Source organism: Protopterus annectens, chromosome 9.part0, assembly GCF_019279795.1.
Source record: "Protopterus annectens isolate FY-2018-M chromosome 9.part0, PAN1.0, whole genome shotgun sequence".
In the NCBI taxonomy this organism is placed as follows: Eukaryota; Metazoa; Chordata; order Ceratodontiformes; family Protopteridae; genus Protopterus; species Protopterus annectens.
This window is the reverse complement of record NC_056743.1, coordinates 809279099-809299098: the sequence shown is the minus strand read 5'-3', so window position 1 is coordinate 809299098 and position 20000 is coordinate 809279099. Positions and strand designations below refer to the sequence as shown.

The 20000-nt window shown below is 45.5% G+C and overlaps 1 protein-coding gene across 2 annotated transcripts in view; it reads right to left on the bottom strand.

Annotated features, from left to right (window-relative positions):
* CTDSP2 (CTD small phosphatase 2) overlaps positions 1–20000 on the bottom strand; it is a 267042-nt gene that overhangs the window by 103053 nt on the left and 143989 nt on the right. For both annotated transcript variants that reach the window (XM_044083461.1, XR_006366269.1), the window contains exons 4-5: positions 16602–16703; positions 12944–13000 (exon numbers count right to left, since the gene is read on the bottom strand). In XM_044083461.1, the coding sequence (XP_043939396.1) occupies positions 12944–13000; positions 16602–16703 (159 nt within the window). The remainder of the gene's footprint in view (positions 1–12943; positions 13001–16601; positions 16704–20000) is intronic.

Here is a 20000-nt window from a genome sequence, read left to right as displayed (position 1 = left end):
GATAACGATGCTATTGGCCATCTCCTGAAACAAGTAATCAAGAATAGGCCGTGCTGGATGGTAACAGCCTATCCTGGATTACTTGAACCAGGCTACAACCACAGATTTGAAGGATCCAAGATTCTTTCCATGGCATGAAATTTAAAACAGATGTAGAACAAGGAACACTAGCTATTCTAACAATAAGAATAACAACTTGAATGCAAAGCCTAATTGATAATATTTAGATTACCAACAAACAAAGCTTGTTTCCAGCTCTCACCGCAATACGAAAAGCTTGCATAGTTCTGTTCAACCACTTCCTCAGAATTACGTTCATCTCCCTCCAAGAATTTATACTCAAACATAATAAGGCTATATGGTCACTCTGGGCTGGTAATGCCAATATTCAAAGGCTTATGGCCTATGGTGATAACCTACACAAATGTTCCTGCCCAGGAAAAAATAAAACTCTGAAGGATCATAATGCCATCTCATGCAAAAATAACCCAGGCCACAGACTACAGAATGTACAGTTGTGTACACTTACCATAAATGTAGATGTTAGAGTGTCTTCACTGTTGCAGTCATGACTGTACGTTTCTCCCCTGCCGGCAGGCGGTCCTCGGTCGGCCAGAATCCCAAAGTCTGGGTCCGGCGTCTGCTGTTCAGCCATGCTTCCTGACGTCAGAGCGCCAGGAGTACAAAGCTGACAGCAGACGCCATGTTCTCCAGTTTTTCTTGCCCCAGATGTCAGGAGTCCCAAAATGAGTAAGGTCCCATACCCTTTGCAAATACACCTCAGAAGAATGGTGAATTAAAGGAACCACACAAAAAAAAAATAAGAGGGGACAGGAGGGAGGGAAACCCAGACTGCAACAGTGAAGACACTCTAACATCTACATTTATGGTAAGTGTACACAACTGTACTATGTTCATCGTGTGTTTCACTGTTGCAGTCATGAATGTAGGGTAGAATCCCAAAGCAGAATGAAAGGGAGGTGGTCATAAAGTAGAAGGGGCGGCTAAAAGGCCCTGCAAGACTGCAGAAGCAAAGCCTGCCCCAGACTTAGAGTAGAGAGGTAGATTGTAGTGCTTTGAAAAAGTATGCACTGAACTCCAAGTTGCAGCTTCCAAAATGTCTTTGGTAGGAACTCCCCTGAGGAAGGCAGCTGAAGTGGCAGCAGCTCTGGTGGAATGAGTCCGTATACTCCCTGGGATTTGCTTTCCATGGTGTGAGTAACAAAATCTGATTCCATGAGCAATCCATTTAGAAATGGTCCGTTTTGAAATGGCTTTACCTTGGGAACTTGAAGCATAAGAAAAACAATTCTCTGATTTCCTGATGTCCTTGGTTCTGCCAGGTAAAAACGTAGTTGTCTGTGTACATCCAAGGAATGTAAGATCCTTTCCCCTTTATTTTGAGGAGTGGGGAAAAAAGTTGGCAAGTGAATAGTTTGATTTAAAGCCACTTTGGAAACCACCTTAGGCATGAAAGTAGGATTAGTCCTTAAAGACACCCTGTCTTGTTGAAAAATAATACAAGGTTCCACAGCCATAAGAGCTTGCAACTCTGAAACTCTCCTGGCAGAGGTCAGAGCTAACAGGGTGGCTGATTTCCAAGATAAAAACTTGATGTCAGAAGTGGCAGCAGGCTCAAAAGGAGGTAAGGTGAGCTTTTCCAAAACATAGTGGAGATCCCAAGCAGGAATGGGAGATCATCTAGGGGGCCTTAAGTTCTTAGCTCCTCTGAGAAACTGTCTCATGAGCTGGTGGGAAAAGATTGGCGGGTCTGTATTATAATGAGCAGAAATAGCAGAGGCATGTATCTTAATGGAAGAAAAAGAGAGACCCTTATGTAAGAGGTCTGTCAGGTAAAGTAAAATCATAGGAATGTTAGGAAGAAGAGGATCGGAATCCTGAGCCTGCATCCAGGAACAATATCTTTTCCATTTTCCTGCATAAGATTTTGTAGTGCTAGGACGTCTGGCTTCTAAAATGACATCCATAACCTGCTTGGGTAGGAGAGAATGAATTAAAGACCCTGGATTAACCAGGCCGCCAGGCTGAGAGTTCTGACATGGGAGTGTAGAACCTGACCCTGGTGTTGGGACAGAAGGTTCGGAGTCTGTGGTAAAACCCAAGGGGGCTCCAGACAAAGGTTTTTCAGAGTTGGGTACCAAAACTGTCGAGGCCAATTTGGGGCCAGCAAGATTATCATCTTGGGCTTGTCCCGTTTGATCTTTAATAATACCCGTGGAAGAAGAGAAAGAGGCGGAAAGGCATATCTCGAGAGGTTTCTCCAACTGAATGATAGTGCATCCACTTTACAAGCTAGTTTGTGGAAAGTCCTGGTGCAAAAAATCTGTAGTTGATGATGGAGGTGGGATGCAAAGAGGTCTATGTGAGGACATCCCCAGACTGCTGTTATCATCTTGAATATTTCGGTGTCCAGCATCAACTCGTGTGGGTTCGAAAGGTTTCTGCTCAGACTGTCTGCCAGGAAGTTTTGCTTCCCTGATAGAAACTGAGCTTGATGGTCCAGATTGCAAGCTAGAGCTGTGTTCCACAGATCTATGGCTAGTCTGCAAAGGGGGTAGGAATGAGATCCCCCTTGCTTGTTTATGTACCACATAACTGTGGTGTTGTCTGTTCGTATCAGTAGTTGTCCTGGTTGTAGAAGATTCCTGAAAGCCAAAAGAGCTTTCTGAACTGCTAACATTTCCTTTAAATTGATATGCAGGTGCTTCTGATCCTTTGTCCAAAGGCCCTGCAGGCAGTTGCATCGAAAATGGGCTCCCCATGCATAATCTGAGGCATCCGTGGTTAGTATCTGAGTGGCAGGAGGCAGACAGAAGGGTTTTCCTTTGTTTAGATTACATGCCTTGGACCACCAAAGGAATTCCTTTTGAAGACAAGGCAGGACGGAGATCAGTATGTCCAAACTGTGGCAATGCTGAGACCATACACTTTTTAGGTACCACTGTATTTTCCTCATATGTAGTCTTGCATATGGTACGAGAAGGATGCAGGAGGCCATGTAACCCAAAGCCTGCAGGAATCTCCTTGCAGATAGCAGAGTTAAAGTTGCCAAGGTTTTGAAAGTTGAAGCCAGCTGCAACTGTTTTTTGTATGTCAGAAATGCCATCTGGGTTGTTGTGTTTAGAGAAGCGCCCAGAAAAATTATCTGTTGTGAGGGTGTCAAATTTGACTTTGTTTACAGTGAATCCCAGGAACTTGAGAAGATTCAGAACAAACTGTAGATGCTGGAGTAAGACATCCCTGCTGTCTGCCTGAATAAGACAGTCGTCCAGATAAGGGTAAATTTGAATTCCCTTGAGTCTGCAATAAGCTACTAGTGGAGCCAGGCATTTGGTGAAGACCCTGGGTGCAGTAGACAATCCAAACGGCAGCGCAGAGAATTGAAAGTGCCTCGATCCGGCCTTGAACCTGAGGTATTTTCTGCGTTCCTGCCTGATGGGAATGTGTAAATATGCCTCCTTTAAATCCAAAGTTACCATCCATGCATTTTTGGTCAGCACTGAAGTAGCTGCTGTAGAGTAAGCATCTTGAATTTTGGTATCTCTAGAAAAGTGTTCAAGACTGACAGATCCAGAATGGGTCTCCATGAATTTTGCTTCCTGGGGACTAGAAAGAGCCTTGAGTAAAAACCTTGTCCCATCTCTGAAAGTGGAGCTAGTTCTATGGCTTTCATAGCCAAGAGAGCTTCCACCTGGTTTAAGGCCTCTGTCCATTGATGTTTTGGAAAATCTGGCCATCCGCTTGGCCTTGGTAGGGTATGAAAATGGAATTTGTAACCTCTTGAAATCACATCCTGAACCCACTTGTCTTGGGTTATAAGAGTCCAATTTAGGTGAAAAAGAGAGTTTTCCTCCGAGAGGGGCTTCCAGGCAAGAAGTTCCTGCAGCCCAACCAAGAGAGTCATTGAGTCTGCTTCCTATGAGCTTGCGACCTGTCCTCTCCTCCCCTAGGGGTGGAAGCAGTCTACTGTCTTGGTAGAGGCTTGTGTTTGAGGTCTTCCTCGAGCGCGTCTGTATCTACCCCTCTGAGGCCAGTCTGAATTGGAAAGGACAAATTTTTTGTCGGCCAATTCCTACTAAATCTGGGTGGCTGTACTTGTAAGAAATCTTTAACTGTTTGCATGAATTTTGCCTTGTCCTCCATCTTTTTAATCACCTCTTCAGCTTTAGATACAAACAAAACATTATGCTGAACAGGAGCATCCAATAATTTAGCTTTTACTTGATCTGGCAAATTTTGTTCCTTTAACCATGCATGCCTTCTAATTACTGTGCCAGAGGCAGCAGCCCTACAAAAAGCCTCCAAGGCATCAAATCCACAGTGTAAACCATGCTTCCCAACTTGTTCAGTGGTATGCATTAAGTCATGTAATTCCTTATCATCTGCACAGGCGGAAATGGAAGTTAGCTTTTGTTTTAAAACAGACAGGATAAATTGCTAGTATTTCAGCATATGAAACTGACAGTTTAAAGCCCTAATAGATAAAGTTGCAGAAGTGTACACTTTTTTGCTCCATCTTTCTAAAGATCTGGAATCCTTCTCAGTGGGAATGGGGTTTTTAGCAGAAGCGGCCTTAACTCCCTTAGGACCCTGAGAAATGGTTTCAGGGTCAGCAGTAGGGTTCTTGTATAAAAACTGGTGGGAATCAGGAACCCTGTAATATCTGTCAGGCTTAACAGGAGCTGGAGGAAAAGAGTCAGGGGTTAAGTTAGCCTCCGAAAAAGCATCATCCACAATATCCAAAATAGGAGGAATAGCCAGGGGTCTATGTTGGGGAAGAAGAAGAAAATCCCTTAGTCTTTTCTTAGATTCCGAATACTCCTGTCCTTCCCGGTGGAAATGTTCCCTCATTTCATGCAAAGTTTCCCCAAAAGAGAAATCCTCAGGGGGAGAAGCTGAAGGAATGGATTCCTCAGCATCAGAATCCTCATAAGGAGGGAAAGAATTTTCCTGGTCAGAAGAAGAAACTGAAGAAACAGAAGCCTGATCAGAGGAGTCATAATAAACTTCCTGCCTTGGCCTTTTATCTGGAGGGGGATGTGAACCCCTAATCATAGTAAGCAAGTCCTCCGCCGTCTTAAGTAACTGTTTCTGTGACTTGGGAGCCAGATCAGAAGAGGCCTGTGTTGCAGTCTTTGATTTGGAAGGAGTCTTTGCCTTTGTCTTTGCCTTTATTAGAAGCTGAGTAGGCCTGAAAACCCCTTCGGAAGCCGGTACCTGCACAGCAGCTCCGGACCAATCCGAAGGAGCATTGTCCGAAGGTCCTGCAACAGAAATATTCAAAGGCCTAGTTGGCTCCTCATGGGAGTCCGTTTCGGCCATCGGTTCCGAAATGGCCGACGACAGGGGCTGCAAAAGCGCCTCACTGACGATGGCCGAACCTGAAGCTGGCTCTGCTTGTACGATATTGTCTGATTTGGACCTCGGAGGCCTGTCTTTGTCTTTGCGTCGTTTGTGAACTCCGGTAGCCAGAACCGTATCAGATGACATTTTATAATTAAAACGCCTACCGAAGTAATGAAATGCAAAATCGTACCTTCGTTTAATTGTACGTTAATTGAATCTAGCACAAAACCGACAACTAGCTACGCCGTGGTCAGGGCCTAAGCAAGGAATATAGTAAGAATGAAAATCCTTATGAGGTATTTGCTTCCCACATGAAATACAATTAACTTTTTCTGACATCAGACTGGAGCAAGGAAAAAAAGTTTCCCCAACGGGGTACTTAGCTTTGAGTAGGAGAAGAAAATCTTCGGACTGAAGTTTGTTCAGAAAAAAATTGTCAGGAGTCAGCCGACCGGCACTTGCGAACTGCTATCACCGCACGGCAAGAAAGACTGGAGAACATGGCGTCGGCTGTCAGCTTTGTACTCATGGCGCTCTGACGTCAGGAAGCATGGCTGAACAGCCGACGCCGGACCCAGACTTTGGGATTCTGGCCGACCGAGGACTGCCTGCCGGCAGGGGAGAACCCTACAGTCATGACTGCAACAGTGAAACACGATGAACATCACACTACACAAAAATAAACAAAACATCACTGGCAGAATCACCCTAAACTTTTAGTTATGTACTCACCATAACTTCAGATGTTTGGGATCCATCTCGCCTACATTCTGAATGATGGGTTCGGAGCCGATCCCTCGGCTCCGACTCGGCACGCTTATGCCAAAGAGCGAAGTCTCTTATTGGCTGAGCTTACTATATCCCAGGATGCACCACTACCAGTCCCCCAGATCTAGTTTGTCCGCATACATGCACACATGCACGCCCTGCTTATATAACATCGTCAGATGAAACAAGATAAACAGTAGAACTCAAAACCGTTCAATCTCTTCTGATCTCCAAGGCAGGGGAAGGAGGGTGGTTAGAATGTGGCGAGATGGATCCCAAACATCTGAAGTTATGGTGAGTACATAACTAAAAGATGTTATGTGATCCTATCTCGCCTACATTCTGAATGATGGGACAGCGTCCCTAGCACCTGAATCCTGGGTGGCTCACTGGAAAACACTCCTGAGTACCGTGGAACCAAATGATGCTCGTCCTTTAGATGCCACATCCAATTTGTAGAGGGAAATGAAAGTGTGCGGATTGGACCAAGTAGCCGCAGCACAAATCTCCGATATAGCGAGCTTGGAATGAAAAGCTATAGAAGTAGCCATAGCTCTGGTAGAATGAGCTTTGATAGATGTTGTAAGTTGCTTATTCGAAGAAGAATAAGCCTGAGTTATGCAATCTCTGATCCATTTGGAGATGGTAGCTTTTGTGATGGTTTGACCCAATTTATTATCCGAGAAGGACACAAACAACTGGTCTGACTTACGAAGTTGCTGAGTCCCGTCTAAATAGAAGCGTAATTGCCTGTGAACATCCAATTTATGGAGAGTGTATTCTGCTTCATTGGAGAATTTTGGGAAGAAAACTGGTAGCTCTAGAGATTGTTGGAGACAGAAACTAGAACAGACCTTTGGGACAAAGGATGGATTAGGCCTAAGTGATACTCTATCCTTGTGGAAAATCAAGTCCGGTGGCTTAATAGACAGGGCTTGAAGCTCTGAAACTCTTCTTGCAGAAGTAATTGCAACTAAGAAGGCAGTTTTCCAAGACAGATATTTTAACTCACATGTAGCAGCCGGTTCGAAAGGGGAAGATGTTAATGCGCGAAGCACCAAATCAAGATCCCACGGAGGCGCAGGATGAAAAGTTGGGGGTCTTAACAGGCCCGCACCTTTAATGAAAGTTTTGCATAGTCTGCTGCTCATCAATGGAGGATCCATGGATTCGTGGAATTTAGAGATAGCCGCTAGTTGGACTTTAATAGTAGAGACAGAAGATCCTTGATTAAACAGGGATGTTAAGAATTTCAAAACCTCTGGGATAGGAGCAGTGATAGGGTCTAAGCCCTTGAGTTGAGCCCAGATAGCAAACCTCTTCCACTTACTAAGGTACAATTTATTAGTGGTGGGTTTGTGGGCAAGATAAAATGTGAACAACTTCCGGTCTAGTGTGTGACTTCTGACTAAAGTCGGAAGTGGAGGAGCCAAGCTGTCAATTTCAAAGATCGAAGGGACTGATGCTGATGTCCCGACCGATGAATTAGCAGGTCCGGAATTAGGTCTAAAGTCCACGGATCGTCCACCGCATGCTTCTTCAGGTAAGGAAACCATACCTGACGAGGCCAGTATGGGGCAATCAGTATCATTGCGGACCCCAATTGAGAAGCTTTTTGAATGACTTTGGAGAGAAGTGGAATCGGAGGAAAGGCATAAAGTAGTCCTGTTGGCCAAGGTTGTGCTAGAGCATCCATCGCTGGCACTCCCTGATGTGGAATCAAGGAGAAGAACCTTTGGCACTTGGTGTTCAGTGGAGTTGCAAATAGGTCGCAGCACGGCGTCCCCCATCTCCTGAAAACCTGAGCTGCTACTGTTTGGTTTAGAGACCACTCGTGAGGAGAAAGAATTGTCCTGCTTAATTTGTCTGCCAATATATTTGACCTTCCCCGAATGTGGGTCGCTACCAAGAAGCGGTTGGTAGCTACAGCCCATTCCCACACTCTCATGGCCTCTCTGCAAAGGGGGTAAGATCTGGTCCCTCCTTGTTTGTTCAGATACCAGACCACCGACATGTTGTCTGTGTGGATGGCGATGATGCCCTGAGGAAGAAACCTGTGTAAGGCCTGTAGGGATAGAAGTACAGCCCTCATCTCCAACACGTTGATGTGGAGAAGAGCTTCGCCTGGAAGCCAGGAGCCCTGAACTAGCCTGCCCAGACAATGCCCCCCCCACCCTATCTGGGAGGCATCTGTCGTCAGGGTAACCACTGGAGAGGGAAGAACAAAGGGGTTTCCTTGATCCAAATTGGATGTCTGAAGCCACCAGCGAAGGTCCCTTTTGCATATTTCCGTAATCATGATGTGATGATTGAGGGCAAGATCCTGAAAGGACCATTGAGTTGACAATAGCCACTGAAGAATCCTCATGTGCAATCTTGCCAGAGGAACTAAAAGAACCGTGGCAGACATTGAGCCTAAAACTTGTAGAACCATCCTGGCTGGGGCTTTGGATCTCGAGATCAGAGCTTGAACTTGGCCCTGTAAAGTTTGGATCCTTTCGGCAGGAAGAAAGACGCGCATCAATCTTGAGTCTATCTCTGCTCCTATGAACTTTATGCTGAGAGGGCAGCAAGACAGACTTTGACCAATTGAATGTAATCCCCAGGGTAATACCCAGGAGATGGTGGCTTTGGGGTTGTCCATTAGTAGATGCCTGGTGGTGGCAGTCAGGAGCCAGTCGTCCAGATAGGGAAACACTTGGAATCCAAGACTTCTCAGGTGAGCCGTCACTACTGCCAAACACTTGGTGAACACCCTGGGGCTGTGGTGAGACCAAAGGGCAGAGCGCAAAATTGGTAATGACTGACTCCCAGGCTGAAGCGCAGATACCTCCTGGACGCCTGATGTATCGGTATGTGATAATAGGCGCCCTTGAGGTCTATGGAGCACATCCAAACATCCTTCTCCAACAATGGGAGAATGGATTGTAACGTGACCATTCGGAATTTGGATTTCGTGACGGATTGGTTCAGTCTGCTGAGATCCAATATTGGTCTCAGGTCCCCTGTCTTTTTTGGCACTAAAAGAACCTGGAGTAATTTCCTGATCCGATCTGGTCTGTGGGGACCGGTTGGATGACTCCTTTTTCTAGCAGCTTTAAAGCTTCTGCGGCTGCCATTTCCCTTTGACTGGGTGGTGGGTCCGGGATTCTTCTGGACGGTGGGGGCGAGTATGTGAATGGGATGGTGTAACCTCCGGCAATGATCCGAAGCACCCATCTGTCCTGAGTGATTGACTCCCAGGCTTTTAGGTGCTTGGCAAAACGACACCCGACTGGCTCCGGAGCAGCACAGCCGGGCAATCCCTCATGACGTGTGGGAGGCTGAAGAGCCACGAAAGGACTCGCGGTCTCCAGAATTGCGGGGCCCTCTGCCGCCTCTGGGACGGCGTCTCCCTGAAAAATTTCCCCGTCCTCTGCCTCTGGGAGGGGAATCTTCCTGCTGTTGGGAGAAAAACTTACGGGATTTGCGGAACCACATTTTCCCCCCTCCTTTAGCCTTGGGGTAAGGCCGAAAGGGAGTGGAATAACGGGCACCTACGGCAGATAAAGTTTTTCCCTCTTGCTCACAGCGGGTAAGGGTGTCTTTAACCTTGGGTCCAAACAAGGAGGACCCATCAAAGGGAGCGTCGGCGAAGGAAGACTTGAAGGCCTCCGCAAACTGACACAAGCGGAGCCAGGCTTGTCTCCGTAGAGCCACGCCTGTGCCTGCCGCTCTACCCGCCTTCCGCATAGGAAATGAGCCTCATGGACGAGTTAGAAATTGACATAAGGATAGCCAACCGAGAGCTAACCGACTGGGCTAGCTGCTCAGGTAGGTTACCGAGAGGGAATCTGACAACTCCTTGACCAGATCCCTCTGAAGCCTGGTAAAATGTGCCAAATAATTCAGAGACCTTAAAGTAAAGGCCGCTGAAGTCAGGGTGCGCCTGCACCTGTCCATACTCCTAGACTCCTTATTAGGAGGATGGATGGACGTTGAAGCCTCTGCCACGCCCTGTTGTGTAGCAGATGCCACCACCATGGCATCTACAGCCACGCCTTTAGTGAGGAACTCCTTCTCGGGGAGCAGACAAAAATTTATTTGGACGAGAAGGGACTGGTTCCACGGTATCTGGGTGTTCCACGCCTTCGACAAACTAAATCCAGAAGCTCGTCAAGGGCGGAGACACCCAGGAGGCGGAGGGCTGAGCCCCAAAGGCCTTGAGGAGCACTGACTCATCAGCAGAGGGGGGTTTGGATATCCAGCCGCCTCGTTGTTTGAGGATCTCTAAGATGTCTGCAAATGAGACATCATCCGAGGACGACTCGGGACCCCTCTGCATCATCAAGATCAGTGTCTGATGTAATAGACTCGGGGAGTCCACGTGCTTCCTCTTGCACGATCTCTTCCTTGGGGTTCCTCCAAGACAACTCCGAAGAACCCTCAGGAGGAGGGGAACCCCAATGGGGTAACCTCAGGCCCCGGGGCTCCGCTGACTACGGACAGGGGAACTGCCAAAGACCCAGTCTCCACGCCCAGGGAAGGTGCCGGTAAAGCCGGAGAGATGACCGAAGAGGACTTGGCCAAGGCACTCCTCATGGCTCTGAAAGCCGGACCCCCAGAATCCTGGGAGTGTCCGGTCCCCGGAGCCGTGATGGCCGACAGAAGTCCCGCAGCCGAAGCACCGAGGGGGAGGCTCGGAACCGAAAGCATAGGTCCCAAACATCACCCCCGGGTCCAGCCGAAGAAGTCCGCGTACCAAACTCGGACCCGAAGGCCCGGTTGGAGTAAGGGTCGGAGCCGACCCTAAGATCTCCACCGGCTCCAACAGCACCTGCTCCGACGGAGCCAAGCAGTCGGAGGAGGAATGGCAATGGGTGGGCCAGGGTCATCGGCTCAAGCCAGCTGGGTCGGAACCGAAACAAATTTTTGGAAGACTGGGGACTGGAACAGTCTTTGGAGCACCCTGTCTATATCAGAATCTGACATCCTCGAAGACCGAGAGGAAACAGAACGGGTTCGAGAAGGCCTCTCCAACGGCCCCAAAGGACTAGGGGACCGGCTCCGAGGTGACTCTATGACTATCGGCGCCGAAGGAATACACACACCGGATTCCATCGGTGCCGAGGTGGACTTCGGCGCCGAGGAGGAAGTGTCTGAGCGGGCGACCCTTGTCGGCTCCGAGACCAGTGGAGCCGACGAAGGTGACCCGCCTCTCGATGCCCCAGCCATCGGCTCCGAAGCCAGAGGAGTCGATACTAGTGGCATCGAGGCAGACCGTTCCGACCTCGGCTCCGAAGTCCTTGGAGCCGAAGGAGAGGCCTGCCTATGTCTCTTAGCGGTCGGGTCCGACGGACTGGTCGGAACCGACGCCCTTTTCTTTTTAGCCGGAGAAGGAGAGGATGCCAAGGCTTCTTCAAAGGAAGGTTTAATTAACCCCTTAAGAATCAATTTATTTTTCCTCTCCTGGAGGACCCTTGAGGAAAAAGCGTGACATACACTGCATGACTCCTGTAAGTGTTTTGCACCCAAACAATACACACAGAGCGAGTGATCGTCTGTGATAGACATTTTGAAACTACATTTTGTACATTTTTTAAAGCCCGAAGGCCTAGGAGTCTGAGACATTATGATAGACAATTTCAGTAACTTTGACAGGAAAATATATAATTACTGACTTACTGATAGACAAACCTAAATATAGGCTTACAGTTATCGCTTAGAGCGCAAATGACAGGGAACTATGAAAACCCTGTAAGGTTTTAGAAGGGTTGACTAACCGGGAAGGCCCTAGATGAAGGGGGGGCCGAAACCAACTCAACCCAATCACACAACAAGTCTTTCAACAATCCAAACACACACAATGAGCGTTAGCCGTTAAAACAGCTTTTGAGACAAAAAAACAGCAAAAAACTGACAGAAAAGTTAGTTAAATTAACTACTCAGCCCAGCCAGCTTGAGACCACGTCTTCGCAGGGAAGCGGCAAACGAGATCTGGGGGACTGGTAGTGGTGCATCCTGGGATATAGTAAGCTCAGCCAATAAGAGACTTCGCTCTTTGGCATAAGCGTGCCGAGTCGGAGCCGAGGGATCGGCTCCGAACCCATCATTCAGAATGTAGGCGAGATAGGATCACATAACATCCATCGTTACTTTGTACATCTAAAGATGTTATTATCCAGATGTAAGCCAATGGGAAGGATAACTTATCCAAGGGAATCATCTGGGGAGGGGGGCCTAGTTAATCTCTTAGAAAGATTAACCAGCCTAAAACCCTGGAAAAAGGAAGTTAAGCTGCTATCACAGAACAAAATGCCATCAATATAAACTGGTTAATACATAGGCACAACTTCAAGGGAGTCTTTAAAAGGGATACAGTCCACAGAGGAGCTCTCGCAAGTACATCAAGGGTACAGGGCCAAAAAGCAGCAATTCCAGAGACAAAAATGGCCAGCACTCTCCACATCAGCAATTAAACTTTTTAAATATTCATACTGTTGAATAGAGACCATTATAAAGGTATTCAAGGAATATCCTGGTTGAAAAGTCTTTAAAAAGGGACACAAGACAGAATGAAGGGGAAAAGGAAGTAGAAAAACATAAGCTTACATTAACAGGCAGAAACATGAACACAAGCACTTCAGAATTCTAGATTTGCAAATGCGCTAATTAGTACAATGCAAAACATATTTTAAAGCTACCCTACAACAGTTTATGATAAAAGGAGAATTTTCTCTAGAAAGAAACTGCATAAAAACACTGTTATCACCCCACAGTCAAGCTTCTCCAAAGTGGAAATTCTAAAAGAACTAGCAAGTTTTCTTACCTGATGCGTTGTTCCCTCAATTTCAACAGGTACTATAAAGTCAGCATTGTTGATTGGCTATGGGGAAAAAAAAATCTTTGTTACTAATTTGAAGCATGAAAGTTTAAATAAATGTCAGTTACTCTACACTCATCCATTTGTCAGACTAGCTACTCATCATCCCATGAGGGGGCGTCTCCTTTCTACAAGAGATCAGGCTCTGGTGACCAGTCTTACTACTGGAGCAGTAGGATGTGAACCCTGATTACCAAGCGGCTGTCATCTTTAAATGTCAAGGACATTTCAGGACTGCTTCTACTCTGCAGGTCACATCTGCATGTTGAACATGCAGCATGTATCTCTACACTGTCAGAACAACAACCTCCTCAGTAATGTGTTGTTTTCATAGATACTGAAACCAATAAAAGGCAGTATGCGACTGTGAACAGGCTTACCTTCTCAGACACTCATGGTCTGTACACCCCTCCCATGACAAAAGATAGCCAACAAATGACAGCTCTGTCCTATACTTCATAGCTACCTTCTCAGGTGCTAGGTCTAATACCTGAACCACAGTCACCCCATGAGCACAGTCAAGACTATAACTTCTATGTGAACAAATGGCAAAAATGACCACATTTTGTTTCAATGAATCTAACACTCCTATAGTTTTGGCTTCCCACAGAGATACTACTGTCCATCTTTACTGTCCGCAACCTAGGCTGTAGAACAGACTCTGATCACCAGACAACAATTAAGGAGGAGAGGATGCAGAAACCACTTACAGTATTGCTTTCTCAGGTATGGGCTCATGCCTACTGTTAAGGACATGAGGGGTGTGGGGGGGGGGGGGCTCACTATCATGAACATGTGCATGCTGTTTGAATGCATGTCTGAATGTTCAAGGGTGGAACAAAAGTAAGCAGACAACACAATGTCCCATCACTGGTATGTTTGGGGAAGGGGGGGTCTAGATTATTTGGCCTGCATTTACAAAATCAAAACACAGCAGAGCCTGCAGAATCTCTTAAGTGCACTATTTTCTTGCAGAATGAGGTTACCCTCCCCCGTGAAGTAATGATAGGACTTTCAACTGTCATCCCTTCACATCAGCAGCCATAGACAGGGTACGGGACACCTAGACTCTGCTAGGGAAGGTTGTTGATTAGTAAGCAAAAAACACAGTGTATAAAAAAGCAATAAGACAACACTGCAAAATATGCCAAGTCTTAAAAGCTACACAAATTACCATCTGCCTTGTTTCTGTGTGAAATCATTGTCTGCCTTGTTTCTGTGTGAAATCATTGGGGCTCCCAGTTGTCCAACACCTTCTAGAAAATGGAAGTCAGTGCAAGAGAAACCGACAGGGACATGGTACCGCTCACTGCGGACAGCAGCTTTTGTGATCCTTACTGACCTGGAAAATAAAATCCCAAATATCCAAACACCTGTTTTACCAGCATGTCTTGCAAGCAAAGTCTACACAGGCACATGAACCAGAATTGTGTGCCTCTTGTACAGATAAAAACAGCTCAGAACAGAGTGTTCACAGGGGATACCTATTATCTTTATCAGCTGCATCACAAACGAGCAGGAACAGATTTTTTTTTGGTTGTATAGGCTTCCACCTGTCTTGCACACTGTACACCTGGCAAATGACTATACCCTCTCTATTAGTGAGGATAGTCAGGCTGTGGTCCTCAGTGGCTTGAACCCCCCCCTTACCTATCCCTATCCCATTCCACTTGCAGGCTGGCTGGCAATGTACAAGCCTTCAACATCAGGGTGCCAGCAGCATGTTTTTATATTGCTGTTCTCCAATGCTGCAAGTTTTTTGCAGGTCATCACCTAGATCTCTGTGCTTACCACATTCACCTTACCTGATCTACATGTGGTTGTTCTCCATAGTATGTCTCTAACCAGCAAACTCTGAGACGTTCCAATAAGTTACTGGTCACTCACTAAACACCATCTCTCCTAGGAAAGAAATTGTGGGAATCTAGATGGATTTTGTCCACCAAAGGATTGAAACTAACTGACAGCTAAGAAAACAAAGCTTTCATGCAGTGTTGCATTCTTGAGCTTGCCAACCTGTCAATGATTTTTTTTGAGGACCAGGTTTAAATCCATCAGTTCTGGAATATGGACATTCCCCAGTTAACAGTTCAGACATTAAAACAGGTTACCCTATGGAAAGCATATTTTGAAAATAGTGACATGACATTTTCCAAAAGAAAGCAAGCTTAATCAATCTTACAGCAAAATTGTTATGCCACTTGCAAAAGCTGCTTGGGTACCTGTGACCCAGAAACCATGTTAACTAGCAGCATGGGTATTGTAGGAGTTGGGAAGATGGGAGTGAGTGGCTGATGCTAGCCTGCCCATGGATGAGGGGTCACTGCTTTGGTTACACCTAACAGGAGCATGGAGTATTGCACTCTCGAGTACGAGTTAGCTGAGCATAGGATACTGGTGACGAGCACTGCCAAGATGGTAGCACTATGTGGAGCTAAGAGAGCCACTGTGCAGACAGCTCCACAGGAAGTGAAGCCACTTTGCTGGACAGCTGCCCACTTCCTACCAAAACAGACGTTCTCCCAGTCCAGAGATTCCAGTCACAAGTCTCTGACAGAATGAATGGATCAACTATATACAAGTAAAAAAGCCACAGGGCAGCTGCACTGAAAGGGGAAAAGGAAAAAAATGCTGAGGTATACACTAAGGCCAACTGCAATACTATCCAGGAGACAACGTTCAGATAAAGCATGAGGCCCAAACTAGGTATGGTAATGTACTGCTAAGGAACAGAAGGCATTGGCTGAAATGCAAGAATGTGACCATAGCAATGGCGACATGTCAATCTCTCAGATCTGTGAGCACCAAAACCAAAATGTCCTCCAGATGAAAACGGGTGCCACTAGTGCAATCAGCATATCTCCATATACAGTGTTAATGCAGGGAATGTACTGAAAGGGTTAAACATCTGTTAAGACTTTTACAAGACTGCTAACTTAATATTTTATTTTGCACATGCTGTTCTAATGTGCTTTAGGGTAACAGATCCTGGCCGTCTTTTAAGAACTTGTACTTAAAAAAAAAAAAAAAAAGAGGAAAAAAATATTGACAGATCTCATGAAATGACAGTATTAAGACAGACTATGCATGCTACGATGCACAGTGTCACACTTCTCAACCTCTTAGCACAAGAAATCTGGGACAAAGCCAAAAATAATGGACCAACAAAGGCCCAAATATAGGGACAAATTTTAAATATTGTTCTTATAAACTTAGAAAGTTGCTAGAATAAAAGACAGTTTATTGACGTACTTTCTGAAGAGTTTGAAGTCTGAAACTCAAATGCCTGTCATTATTTTCTGACTTCACTCATCTGCCAGAAAACGACAAGTTTTATAAGGAACAGACCAAATATATGAGGCAATAATCTAACATTTTGTGAAAATCTAGACAGTTGAGCGGTATGCACAATGTTATTAAACACAGTGAAATTTGCTTGTTGAAGCAACATCATACAAAGCCAATATAAAAATAAAACTGTAGAAATGAAAATGGATATTATAGCAATGCTGTTATTTGTAAATGTCTACTGAGTAGCACTTTTACAGATTAAGTACAAACAAGTGTCACACAGTGCATAATAAGCTAGCAGAAAAAAAGTTACCTTAAAGGAGCTATGCACCAAAGTTTCATCCAAATCAATAACCACACAGATTTTGCCAACGTCCTGCTTATTCACCTCGGGAAGCAAACATGTACCTGGAATCTAGAAACAGAGGAAGACCTTTAAAACAGGACTATAGCTCTAAACAAACACCTACATCATAAGTGACGTGTGATAAGGAAAGCAGAAAGATGTGTGCATGGGCATGTGTTTGTGTGTGTGAATCAGTCGCATAAAACACCACTTTATACTCCTTACTAAACCAAATGACCAGCAAAAATCTATGTTCCCAATCATACGAGCTGGGGCTTTACAAGTGAAAACCTGCGACCAGAAGTATTCACCTGTACCTTGACTTCTATTGGCCAAACGACATTAACGTACCCAAGTAAACCGGGCACTCCTCAGTAGTTTACATCTTCTTTGGGAAATACCCAGTTGTTCAGATGTTGCTGTTTAATACATTTTTTCATCCCAACATAAAATGCAAGTGAAAATGGCAACCTCAACCTTTCATAACCAGTAACGTAGAACAAGTCTTCATGCAACACGATACTGTTTCACATCTGCGGCACAGCATCCCTTGCTTACTACAACATGATACTGGTTCACATCTGCAGCACAGCATCACTGTGAAGTCTGTTCCACAGGAGGGGCATTTCTCTGGAACACATCTGTCAATCCAGCAAGTTCTAAGTCACAGACAAAATTCAGCTCCCTAGACCTTGTACTTCTAGTACACTCTGACTTAAAAATATGTAGGAGAGTCATGAGAGTGGGTTTGCGGATGCCTTGTAAGCCAGGTAGGTGTAGGTCACCCCTCAGCAATCTATAAGAGACTGAGTAGAGGGAAAGGGCTTGGCTTTTAGGAGCTCTGCATATGGCAGGTTTGTTATGCTACATATTCTTTTTTTAAGGAACCTGTGAGATCACTCTAGTTGTTGCATATACCTGCTCAGGTACAAACCAAAGGGAGCACTGTACTCTAGGACTGGTCTGATATGGATGGAGTACAGTGTACTCTAGGACTGGTCTGACACGGATGGAGTACAGTGTAATAATGATGTCTCTGGACCTAGATGCCAAGCCCTTACTTATAAGCTGCACAACATAAAAGGATTTCCTCACCACTGTGTCCACATACTGGCTGAAGGTAAGGTTACTGTCTACATGGTACCCAGATCCCTGACCACTAGGCCGACTCTTACGGGTGTATTAACAACATGGTAATTAGCCAGGTTTGTTGACTTCCCAAAGCATACAATTATGCATTTCTTAGCACTGAGTTTAAAGACCAATGACTTGGCACCATTTGTTAGTCACAGAAGAACCTTTTTGAAGAATGCTAGCATCAGCAGGGGAGTCTATGATAACCTCAAGCTTGCAATCGTAGTCAGCCATAAATCTTCGGCATTTGCTTCGATTTCAGAGAAATGGATGCCAAAAAGGAGAAGGCCCAGTACCAAGCCCTGGGGAACTCCACTAGTGACTGGCCTCTTGGCAGAGGTGGCCTCACCTGTTTTGACTTCCTGGGTCCTATCAGTGAACCAGCTGACAATGCAGCAGGTGATAAAAGGGTTTACACCTAAACTAGTGAGCTTGTCTACAACGCCAGAGATGGGTACCGTTTCAAAAGGACAGGCCAGGTTGAGGTAAGCTGTGTGCACAGCCTTACTTTCATCCAGTGCTTTGGTGACCCTCTCAAAAAAATCCACCACTTTTAATAGGCATGACCTTCTTTTAAATAAAACCAAACTGTGATGGGTCCAGCATTTGCAGGCTACCTATGTCCTCATTTATCATATCCATGATAATGCTTTCCATGGCCTTGCAAAGGAGGGTGGTAAGACTTATGGGCCTGGATCAGTGGTTGGATCTTCTTTGTGCAGGTGAATGATTGAAGCCATCCTCCATTCCTTGGACACAAACCTCACTGAAGGCTCCAGTTGAAAACTGACTCGTGTGGACCAGAGAGAGGTCATGTTTCATGCTACTTATTAAAAATCTCACGATGTTATCAGGGCCCACTGATGCAATGCTTTTGGCCTTGGAAAGTGTACTGATGACCTGTTCCCTAGTAATGTTGGGGTGACTGTGTTATGTAGTACTACAGACTGTCGGGGGGGGGGGAGTGGGGAAGGGGATTTGAGCTGAGCCTATCAGTCAAAATTTTGTCAATGGCCCCCAGTTCAGTGTGGGTGTTGTCATTTACAACAAGTTCTGCGCACTGTTGTGCATTTCTTCTGAGGTTATGGACATGGCTGTAGAAAGCTCTGTGGTCATCCTTTGCTTGAAAAGCTATTTCTTCTTCAAGTTTAGCCTTTGAAGTATTAATTAACCCTCTTAGCTGTCTGTTCAGACTGGTCAGGGGGATTTTTAGTACGAATGGCTTTGTTCCTCCTCTTCTTTTGTTGTACAATCCATTGATATTGCGATTCCACCAGGGTGGCTTGTCTTTGAGTCTGTCTTATTCTTAATATACAAGTGGGCACAATTCACTTTACATAGCTATCAATATGGTTGCACAGAGATTTTGTAAATAGCACAGTGTACTCTATGGTGTATACTGGGTTTGGGGGTGCACTCTATGGTGTTTACTGGGTTTGGGGGTGCTTGGAATTTAGCCAAGGTGCTGCTTAGTAGAGAGAAGTTAGCCTTTGCATAGTTACTAAAGGTTTTCCCAGGATTTAAAGACTGCCTTATGGTAAGATCTGACGAGCAAAGATACTGCATTGGGTGAGAAACACTGCCCCGTGTTTGAGAGTACAAGGTCAAGGATGTTTGTAACCCTGAAAAAAGGATTTACTTTTAACCTGCATGTCTAATAGGCATACAAACAATCAGACATGCTGCTATTCTTCCACTCAAAGTAGCTTTGCAAGCTGCATTACACAGTGCCTCTCAACTACTTCTGGTACTGTGCAGAGAAAGGAAGCCCTTAGAAAGGAGGATCTGCACACAGAGACTGACTTTATGAGAGAGTATGAGCTTCTGACAAACTCCGAGCTTCTGCCAAACTCCCAGCATGGGTTTAGAAAAGGATGTAGCACCTTGCCAAAGACGAACTCTACAACAAGGAAAACTACTGCAACTGGGAGAGAATTCTGTGGATAAAACAAGAGGATTTCAGTATACTGATCTCTCACTGTTACTAGCCAAGCTCAGGAAGCTTTAATTCAACAATGGTTCCACACCAACCTCAACAACTGCCTCTTCCACAGAATCTCAGGCTATTCTACCTCAGACAGTGGTACTTTTAAAGCCACATTGTCTCCAAGTTTAATTCTGAAATGTGCTCCATCATAAATTATTTCACTTTTTGCAGACAAAACAAACTACCCATGCAATGCCAATTATCTTGAAAAAGAGGAAAGTTAAGTATACAATACATGCAAATAT